The 11,464-nt window shown below is 34.8% G+C and overlaps 1 protein-coding gene across 6 annotated transcripts in view; it reads right to left on the reverse strand.

The window, feature by feature from the left end:
* LOC119076005 (dystrophin, isoforms A/C/F/G/H) overlaps window positions 1–11,464 on the reverse strand; it is a 339,975-nt gene that overhangs the window by 314,368 nt on the left and 14,143 nt on the right. Inside the window, exon 1 of one of the 6 annotated variants that reach the window (XM_037182581.1) lies at window positions 6,106–6,874. The exons of the other annotated variants lie outside the window; for them this stretch is intronic. Coding sequence (XP_037038476.1) covers window positions 6,106–6,127 — 22 coding nt within the window. The 5' untranslated portion in view covers window positions 6,128–6,874. Of the gene's footprint in view, window positions 1–6,105; window positions 6,875–11,464 lie in introns of those variants that run through there. 6 annotated transcript variants of the gene reach the window in all.

Genomic DNA, 11,464 nt, shown 5'->3' on the forward strand with positions numbered 1-11,464 from the left:
TTTTAAGAAAATTTTTGAAAATATTTTCGCGAATATAGGCACTGGTCTATACAATATTATTTTCATCCGAGCGGCGCTAATAAACTCATTTTCTCCACTCAAATGCAGCGATAAGATGTTGACGTTCTCTCTGATGTCAGTTAAGACGAAAAAATTTCTTCTTTCCATGGTGTGAACCTGGGTGATTTCTCTTTTAAACTGTGACTTTGTTTTGGTTTTAGAATCTGTAGAACAAATTGTAGTGCTTGTTTCGAGGGTTATTCACGTCACGCACTCGCTTCGATCTGGTCGCAAACTTTGGGTCTTATTGGAATTCCCTATTTTGACCCTTTGGTAAACAAAAACACCTTTCATGTCACGGGGCGAAATCACTTTCCCTTGATACGTACATTACTATTAACACAGTAAGAGCAAGAGTGATAGCCTGACGATCTTCCACTCATTAAGTTGTTAGCTACAGCATCTCTTTTCTCTAACAGAATGGATTGAAATCGTAGAGTTCATCATTGACTTAGAGTACATTAAATAGATACTTGATACACTATATGCCAACCAACATTCGCATAAAATAATTCGATATCAAAGACCGAGCCTAAAATAAATGAGCACATCAATTGAATAAACACGATACAATCACCAGACGAAACGAAATCCAATACATCGTTAAAATCTATGCGCTCAGATCGATACAAAAACAAAATTCAGAAAATGCATTCAATTTGACATAGAAACTGAGTTTGTCTCGATCACCGGTACTTGGATGTGTATTCGTACTCAATCATATAAATCAGGTTCACCTACACAATATCGATTGGCATTATGCAAAGTAAATAATAAAAAGAATGGAAAAGCTTGAAGAGGTAAAATTAACGATGAAAATATCACATAATAAAAAACCACCGCGCGATATTATATTGTGGTGTATACCTCTAAGCCATATTATCTTTTCTACCTACCTACGATTTATACTTTTTTGTAAAAAATAATGAATGAATGAAATTATGTTGTATCGGTCGAATCCATTCAAGATTTACGTCTATCTGTGTATTAAGAAAGTTTACAAATCGAACAAACGAATTTACAATTTCGTACATTGAAATATCATGAATTTATGAATGAAATTATCAGGTGATTGTATCCGCTTCAATTATACAATTTCGATTAAAATGTGCATCATTTCGATATAAATGTATGTAATATGGTTTGTACTGTTGCATCGCCAGACCTCTCTCTCTCGTTATATTATGTATTTCGTATTCGAATCACACAAACTAATTAAAATTAATTTAAAAAGAAGAATGAAGAAGACGAAGAATGAAAAAAAAAATTAAATTCATTATTTCAAACACATCGGTTGCGGTTGAATGAACTGCGCAGGATAGATGGAGTGAAGAATAAAGTGAAAGAATGAAACAATGATGAGGAATAATGGAACTGACTGTTTGTCGATCGAATGCTCAAGTGCATTTTGTGCTGAGCAATAATGTTGGTTTTTGTAATCGATACCCGTCAATGCGCTTATGTGCGGTTAAATACAAGCAAAAGATTTGACTTTTTGCATTTTTTTTAAATGTAAAAAAACACTCTTCCTTGTATTGACTTCAGGCTCGGAACAGGTCAGTTTCAGATCATGTAAAATTAACTCAATCGCCTTATATAGGAAACATATGTTGGCCTGTAGAGGCGCCACCATTTTCAGTACTTCATTCTTTGCGATCTATTGCCTGGAGAAATAACTTCACTTTGCTAAATATTCATGAGATGTCAAAGCAGTGAAGTTGGTTCACCAAAAAACAGAGCGACGTAATTAGTAATTTTGCGACGAAATGTACTAGAAATGACACGAAAATCTATCACATTTTTTATGTCTCTGTGTGGTAACACTAACATAATGCATCAGCTCGGAGAGAGAGTTTGGGTTTATCTTTGCATCGACACAATCACCACCTCGTCAAAATAAACATTTTGACAAAGTTGCAACAGATTGTACTGACTGATTGTGCTTTAGTTTTCAAAGAGCGCTCCCCTACAGATGTAGCCAAAGATCCAATTTAGTATGATTTGTAGTCGACAGCGAATTCTGTTGGACTTGACGTGTAGGTGATACAGTAGCTAGTCAAGAATAATCTCCAAAAAGGTCAACTTCAGCATAAAACTACAGTTTACCTGTTTATAGATTTCAGTTTAAATACGTTCACTACTGCATCACCGATGTGTCCAACGGAAAGGCTTTGTGACTACAAATCATTCTAAATTCGATTCTGAAATACCTATACCCGACCTATTGCCTGCGTCTTCGTAAAATTCTACTACTTTGCGCTCCACCCTGCAATTCCATTCATCTTTTACGAACATTTCGTACCTACGTAGAAAATTCTTGACAGGAGTACAGTGAAAGAAGTACCGTGACAGAAGTACAGTGAAAGAAATAACTACTTAAGACTCTATGAGACAAACATCGATCATGTCTAAACATCATCTTATAGTCCAGGCAATATTGCTTAGACTGAAACTCACTATAGTTCAAAAATAGAAATGCTCAGAATGATAACGCCGACTTGAGCTACCGATTAGATGATTAGATCGAATTTACATTTTAATAGTTCACGTAAATGCCTTCACGATAGATCTTTAGATTTGGGCAATCAATTGAATAATGAAATGAGTTTAGACGACTCTTTGATGTACACAAGATAGTTGGATGCCTACTAACATTAGTGATTAGTTGATCGTAAGCGGATTGTCGTCTCAGACAAGATATTTCTTAAGTCAACTACGGCACATGATAAAAATCTTAGCGTAAAATACGAGAGATAGCTGAGTTCTACAATATTGAAAACAAAATCAAAATCTAATTCAATTAAAAATCTGATATCGACTTCATACACATACACATGTAATGCGCTGCGCACCGATATATTGAATTGTAAAATTATTTTTGTACAATTATGCATATCCGTCGATTCGATACGGTGAAGTCAGTTGATAATGTTACATAAAAAGTTGGAATGACTTCGATATGTTGATAAGATAACGAGATTAAACAAATACATTCCTATCAAAAATTTCGGTGAAAATGTTTTTTCCGAGAAAAAACTGATAAAACCAACCGGTTGTCATACGTACGATCGTTTTGTAAAAAAAAAACATTTTAAAAATTGATTTTGTTCCGATGACAAAGCGATAAGCTTTCGTCTGATATTCGGTCTTACAACGAAGCTGATGCCAGAAATCTTGAGATCTAAATTGGAAATGTACCTTTTGGAACGTTAACTTGAGACGAATAGTCATCTGCTTTTGAAAACGATGACAAAAATGAACGCCATTGGAAACGACAAAGACAAGAATCGTATGGTAATTGTGGTAAGTCAATTCATGGTTGTTACACAAATTCATCTGTTATCGATAACGACGACAAAAATTATGACAAGCTCTGGGTAATATGGTCCTTAATACAGTAAAATGGATGTTTAAAAAAATTGAAGTACAAGATTTGAAATCAACCGATTGAAAATACTTTGATCGATTGAAGTAATAGACCCGATAACAATACTGTTAATATGCTTGCCGTCTCTAACAGGTTAAGCCAACTATACAACCAGTCGATTAAATGAAATTTTCATACATTTTGTATCCAAATTTCATTTCACCAGCATATGTAGTATAATGTATGATAAAACCAGGCCTCCCACTAAATTTTGCCCTGTCCGAAATTCGGACATTTCGGACAATTTGTATAAAATTTCGGACATTTCCAGAAAAAATTTCGGACAAATGTTTTCCAGTTTTCACTAAAGAATCGCAATAGGAATAATCTGTGAGATATCGTTTCTTTCTGTTTTTTCAACTGTTTTTTGAACTCACTTTGTTAAGTGAAATAAAACAAAAGACATTTATTCTATCTCACAAAACTCTGTATATATTTCGATTGCTAGAACATCATAATCATCCTCAGCAGAACATCTGTGAGACATTAAAAATCATTCCCTCACTAAATTTCAACGTTTTATATCAGCAGAATTTGGTGACAAATTCTAAACTCAAAAATTTGTTTGGAGTATATTTTGGCGTGACATGAATTGATCATTAACTGGTATATAGGACTTCAAAAATGTTTTACTAAAAGTATTGTTAAATTTGAGGGTTAACTGAAACCTGGCTGAAAATATTTAAAAAAGAAAGAAAAAGTTTTAGAACGGCTTTCTTCAAATAAAACTAGTTGAACTTCCAGGCAACATACTTTTTTACCGCAGACGACTTCAATTGAGTTACAAACATTTTTTTTTATCGATGGAGAACCTAATTATAAGACACTTTGTCTCGTATCATATGCCAAAAAAAGTTAAAACTTTTTATAAATCATTTTGAAAGTCACTAAAAACACGAAAATTCGAATAGAAATACAGTACGTCATCAAAAATTTTTGTATTTCGATGCAGAGTTTTTTGAATTTGACTGCCTTCAGAAGTTAAAGTTATCCTGAAGAAACCAGGAGAGCGTGTCTATCTCATCGATTATTAAAATATCTATGTGTAGGCTCGGATTGTGACGAGTGAAATGAAAGTAGTTTAAGTTAAGGGCGGCTCGCCGGTTCGCTGATGGTAAATTTTAAAATCTGTAAAATCGTCTATCAGCGGACGCCTGAGTTTCTGTGGTGAACGAAAAAAAACTTGCTGGAGACGATAGAGCGTGAAAAACTATGGAACAAATCCGTTGTTGGCGGAAAAAAAATTTTGATAGCGGAGATTGCCGTAGAATATGGGTTTGAAAATGCAGACCTCCGCCAATTGCAATAGTTTTGTATGACCAGTTACCTCAGATCAAATTTTTAACACTTTGAGGCAATAGAGGAAGGATCAGTCTAATGCCTGAAACTACGATTTTTTCTTGAAACTAGAGTTTTCAGTCTTAAAAATTGTAACGCAACAGACCGTTATTGGCGGAATCTGCCCTTAACAAATTCAGTAACGATTTAATCAAATTAAAATCGTTTTTAGTAAAACAGTTATTTAATTAGCGAATGACTGTTGTTGACTGATGGACGAATCTTAATTCAAATAATTCAAAGGGTTGTACATGTGTACATATGTACGTAAAATTAATTTACTCCTTCATCTATGTTGATATAAATTTTAAGACAAAGAATTGGTACACGGAAATTATAATTGAAAAATGTATGAAGCGCGCCGCAGGCGATTTTTTTTTTGTAGAGCCTTTTATAAGTTTCAATATTTAAATACGGTCAGATCTTGAAGAAAATTTCGGACATTTCGGACAATTTCGGACAAATGTGTAAAATTTCGGACATTTCGGACAAGTGGGACGCCTGGATAAAACAAAAAAAGTAAAAGATTTTGCGTCACACCCTGCGTCACCCACTAAGCGATATTTTAAACAATTAAAGTAGAAGATTTGATCTTTATAGGTTTCTTCCATCGTACGGTAAAAACGAATTTTTACAGGCCGAAAACAACCGACCGTCATCCACAGAAGCAAACAAGCAAACCGCAACTTAAACTTTGTTCGATAAAACTTCAAACTGAGGTTGTGTTGGCTTCTCTGTGGATGACGATTGACATTTTGAACGGCCTTGGAAGAGACCTATGGTGGCGCAACGTTTGTTTTTATGAATAGTTTAATATTTCCGAGTACTTGTGCCGGCCTGATCGAAACAGGTCGATCGAATAACGCGCTATGGACCTTTTGAACTTTTGTATCGAAATAATTTTTGAAAGCCCTTATAGTCTTTGAATGTTCAAGCAACCTCCACCATCTTCATTGACTCAGTCAACAACTTCGCAAAAAATTACTGTCACAAAGATTGGTTCCTTTACAACAAAATACGGAAGAGATTTACAAACACTCAACTTCGGTCACATTGTACGTACCCGTACCTTACTACACCAATATTCCAATAAATTTTTAAGAAATTGTTCACTTGAATTCCATTAATTTTGTGCACTTGTTCGCAAATTCTTACACTAAACTTCGAAGAAAAAAATCCTAAGAAACTTCAGTCATTATCATCACTATAGTGGTAATAGATCCGTAATAGATTTCGAGGTCGCGGCAATCTTTAATTAACAAAATGTTCTCGCAACTCACCAATATAAATTCCAGGTTCCATATTCGGTACAAAACAGATCTCAATCGACCTCTCAATGATGATGGTAATGACACATTGTTTTTATTAAGTCAAATTAAAATCCGAATGGCTTGAGTATATTAACTATACATACATCATCAGTTGTGTATGGAATGTGCATTGTAAGTTGCGATCAGATGTACAGAAGAGACGACGAAAAAAAAAACGTCATAACAATTTATTATCACTTGTAACAAACCATTAATTAATTCACTTGTCGGAATGAACAATAAAATCGACTTCAGTATAAAGTGTTGAGAAGAATTCACACACTGCAAGATGAGTCAAGGCGTTTTTTTGTACCAATGGTTTTTTCTGCACTAAATTCACTTTACATCATACGTAACACGGAGTTTGATAAGAAAATTAAACAAATTTGAAAGCCAAAACTACATTTTTTTACACCGATTCACTATCTGCGGTTGTATGGCTGTTAAATAAATATTTAACAAGCGTAGCAGAAATGAGTAAGATACAACTCTTTCAGCTACAGGTAATAATCAACAGGTGAATGTATTCAAATAAAACCACTACCTAAGTGTTTTGCCTGGTCGCGGAAAAGTTACGTCAGTTATCGACACAATTTCGGTTTAAAATCCTTACGCAAATGGAATGTTATCAAATTCACACCGAATAAAATATTAAAATCCAATAAAAACAATTAAAATCGAACGAAAATACAGGCAAATATTTCAAACTGTGCAGAACGAAAACAAGACAACCGAAATAACTGGTCTGATGTTATAAAACTAGTCCGAAATTGATGGCTGAAAATAATAATGGAAGGAATGAATTCCCAGGCGAAATAACGTTGTGTGAAATATGGTGGCATTTATTCAAAAAAAAAAGTTTCACATGAACCTAACAGTGCACATATGCACGTGGATTGAACGTTGGTCGAAGGTATTATGACTCAGATGTAATCAACAACAATAAAATACTGGTAATTGCACTTAAATAGTAAGATGCTGTTGCTCAATGCAAATATTTTGAATCAAGGCAAAGCATGGTTCTAAGCAAATCATTAGTTAGGCTAAACTCTCGACCTACAGCCGGCTATCGATCAAAATCTGGCCAAACATATAGTCTTACCGGGAAGCGCAAACAAAATTGTATATGATGAAATGCGGGGTGTTGTTATCATGACAAATTTGATAGAAATATCCTATTTTTGAGGTATGCCCGGCATGCCGCAGAACAACTTTTTTCTTGAGAATAACGTTCTGTCATTCTTTCCCGACTTGGCATACTGTCCATCGTACATACAAGGGCTGGCAGTGCCGCATATCTTGTGATGTCGATCTACTCTCCTTATATTTCCGAAGAAAAATTTTCCGATGTTTTTTTCTGTTCTGAGATCATTGGTTTGTTATGTGTTCTTGGTTAAAACGAGTTGAGCGCTAAAATATAGTGGATGTACCACAGTCCAAGTGGAGGCGATGAAGATGCATGACGAGTCTGACACAACATCATAAGATAGGTTGTCCCATGTCCCATAGCCTCCACTATCGCCATGCGAGACGACAATGGACAATTTCTACTTTTTTCACTTTTCTAAGTTCTTACCACTGCATAGAGCTGTAATTCTGATCGAAACAGTCAGTGGTAAAAGTCAATGTTGCCAAAAACAACCTTTACTTTCCTGATTATTGTTAAAAGGTAAGACGAAAATCAATCGATTTTCCATTATAAAACAAAACTGCTTGAGTCAGTATTGTTTAACAATGTTAGATTCACAAAATGCACATTATAGGCAATACAAACGTTGTCAATTCTCTCAAGCAAATATGTTGTGATTCAACGCACCTCAAGCATGAGTGGTACTCTAAATAGTACTCAAAAGTGTTTTGGGTGATTACAATTTATACTGAAAGTGTACGGCAGTAAAGGAAAACGTGTTAAACTGTTGAGTAATTTAGAACATAGAGTTGTAATGATCGAAATTAAAGAAACTATTCCAGCTGAGTAAACGTTCAGTTGGAAATAAATTCTCTATCAGTTAAGTCATCTGCGTGTAATAACGATGTTACTCGTTTGGATAGTAGCCAGTGCACTAATTCTACTTCTTAGTAGAATCAATTATCGAAAAATATATTTAGCATTTAAATTGCCTGGTCCTTTTCCACTACCTATAGCTGGAAACGGATATTTATTTATTAACAAGTCCCCGTCAGGTATGTGTATACTGAGTATGAAATGACGTTTTTTTTGTTTAATTAACGAAAAAACATTTGAAATATAAAGAACAGTTTCAAATTGCTGAAAAGATTGCAGGAGTCAGCGGTGAAATCTTTGGTTTATGGTTACGGTCAGACTTCCACGTTATTTTGTCAGATCCAATAGCTATTGAGGTGAGTATTTCTTGTGTTATTTAAATGTTATCGGCATTCCTCAACAAATATCATTTGTGTCTTAAGTAAATAAGTCTAAATAGACGGCAAGTATATGAATTGTTTCATTGTCAGATCTATTACTTCATTTGATCTAAGTATTTCCAGGAGATTTATTTCTTTTACGTGTTACGGCATCTTTTATTTTCATTTACATTGCCTAATCACGTAAAGCATTGTACTTCCGAGGTTCCAAGTTATGTATTTGACAAGTAGGTAATACAGCCCAACCCGAAGGGCTATCAAATACACAACTTGGAACCTCTGAAGTAATATACTATTCCTTCATTTCGTTGAACATGCGTTTTACTGTAAACGACTGTATTAGTCATAGGGTGTTGTTCATTCCTGAAGTAGTTTTCGATAAAAGATACTGGTGAATCCAGTCACGAAAAGCACCATTACAGCACATTTATTGAGAAAGACATTGTACGCAAGTCTGTGATAATTGGATTCAAGAAATTTCAGCTACAAAATAAGGAAGAGATTTAAATACACTCAACATCGGTCATATTGTACTTACATTTCTGTCACTTTCGATCCGTTGGTTTACATTTTTTCTTTCGTCCCACAGTAGAAAGCATAATATAGTTATTTACGCATCTGTTGTGGACGGTATATTTCAGGCGAATTCGCGAGTTGTAGTGAAAGTGCCCAAAATAAACCGTCCATAAGAAATGCGTATATAACCTTTCATGTAAGGTGCCGAAAACCCGAGAACATTTCCACAAAACCACCGTTTTCGGCCAGACACATGAAAATTAAATTTCCAATACCAAGTAACTAGATACCAGGCTGTCACTCTTAGGTTTTCAGCCTCTGAACAAAAAAAAAGTGATTCTAGTAAAGTAAATCTACTACTTAACAACATATATGTCATTGCTTTTCAACTCAATATTTCTGGGGACATCTACCATTTTTCAGAGGTCATAGCAGCAGGGCTGATGTCAAGTTAAAATTATCGTAATTCGGGAGTGATCATCCCGTTTCCACTTTTCCAAATGATCATATCTTTGATGCGAGGATGCCTATGATTTCTTAAGTTGGGAAGTAATAAAAATTAACGAACTAGATATGTGCTATACTACCTCATTGAGATAAAAAGATTTTTACTCTCTACCCCATGCGAAAGTTGAACATTACATATCATTTTGCCCCCTGTGAAAATGATTAATTACTTGTGGAATATTTTCGGTTCATTTTTCGTGAATTTTTAGGTGAATTTAAGTTTTTTATGTTGTAAATAACCGAATACATTGTATGCTGCTACGTATTTAATTAATTCGGAAACAATTTTAAGATACTCGTATACTCCCTCGCAACTTGGTTTGGTAATAGCTTTTCGACGAGTGTAGAGGTTCCGTGCCGAAGGTGAAGCTTGTTGCTCAAAAATACAGTTGGAAGTTTGCTTTTATCACAAAATAACTTCCCTCCATGAAATGGCATAGGAGTGAAGAACGCGCACAAACAAAGATAGAGCGATGAGGGGTGTCATTAGTAATTTGATGTATTAGAAATACATAAATTTAAACAAGAATCTACCAAATTTCAGTTTTAGTTTAAAAATAGCATTTCCCAATGAATGTTCAGCTGCATTCTATTTGCACAATTTTATACCTAAACTCTCAAACTAAAAACAACATTCGTTATCGTACATTTTACTCTGTCGTGACTGTGTGGAAGAGTCACATTTATCTTCACTGCGAATTACGGGTTTTTGCCGATAAATTGGTAGATAGATCCAATTCCGGACCTCAATATGTTCCTTGATATCACTATCATAATCGATTCAAATCAATTTTCAGTAACAATTAATGCATTCTCAAGACGACTAAACGATCATTCGAAATCCCATTCTCGCCATTCTCGAGAAGTCCGATGCAATAAGAATGCTATTCACTTTGATAATATTCTGTGCTGTGCACTGACAATCAATCTCAGCGGAATCAATTGCCGGAAAGTGTATTTATCAAATCATCTTTCACACTTTCTTTAACGAAACGTTACGTTTCGCGACTGGATTTGCCATCATCCGTTATCGATAACCACTTCAGGAATAAACAACACCCTATGGCTAATACAGTCGTTTATAGTAAAACGCATGTTCAACGAATTGAAGTAAAATATTTGAAATCTCTTGAAAATACTTACATCAAATGAAGTAATTACAGATCAGATCATTTGATTTGTAAGAAAAAATCATCTGAATTTTTTTTCGACGGGCATGCTACATCGCAGGACATGCGGCACGCCCTTGAACAGTATGGTAAATCGAGAATCATTTCAACGCCCCTGCCATGCAGAATGTAAAGCAAATTGACAGCAATTAAGTCTACAGAAATATCGACCAAGGCTCCTGGGCCTTGCCTACATTTTCTAAAAACAAATCAACATTTTTTATTCTTATAATCGGAAAGGACTACACAATTCTACTATAAACCACGAATCTCTCAACCACAAATTAAGAACTACAAAAATAGTTTGATGAAGTCTGTAATGAGGATAATCTTCATTTCATTGTGGCCCTGAACAGAAAAAAAGTTTTTCGAAGGATCAGCTCATATATGGTGGAATAATTCGTCTAAGGGTGGAACGGTTTTTCTGAGTCCTCTGAATAAAAAACCTTCTATGGGGAAGGATCAGCTCAGATATTCACTCCTACTGCGTTTTAGTGAACTGAGTACTGCTATAGGCATGTACTAAGGCGCAATAATCGAAAAATTCTTCAGAGTGTAAAATACTTTGAAGACATGGTTCAGAATAAATGTTAAGCACATGGTCCCTAATGCTAGGTCATACAATACCATTTAAGCAAATGACTTCATTAGCTATACCAGCATTGGTAGCCGAGCGAATGAAGTACTAATGAGTTCATCGGTTTGTAATTTGTATGTGTATTTGGTTAAAACGAGTTGTGCGCTAAGGTATG

Source organism: Bradysia coprophila, unplaced genomic scaffold, assembly GCF_014529535.1.
Source record: "Bradysia coprophila strain Holo2 unplaced genomic scaffold, BU_Bcop_v1 contig_232, whole genome shotgun sequence".
In the NCBI taxonomy this organism is placed as follows: domain Eukaryota; kingdom Metazoa; phylum Arthropoda; class Insecta; order Diptera; family Sciaridae; genus Bradysia; species Bradysia coprophila.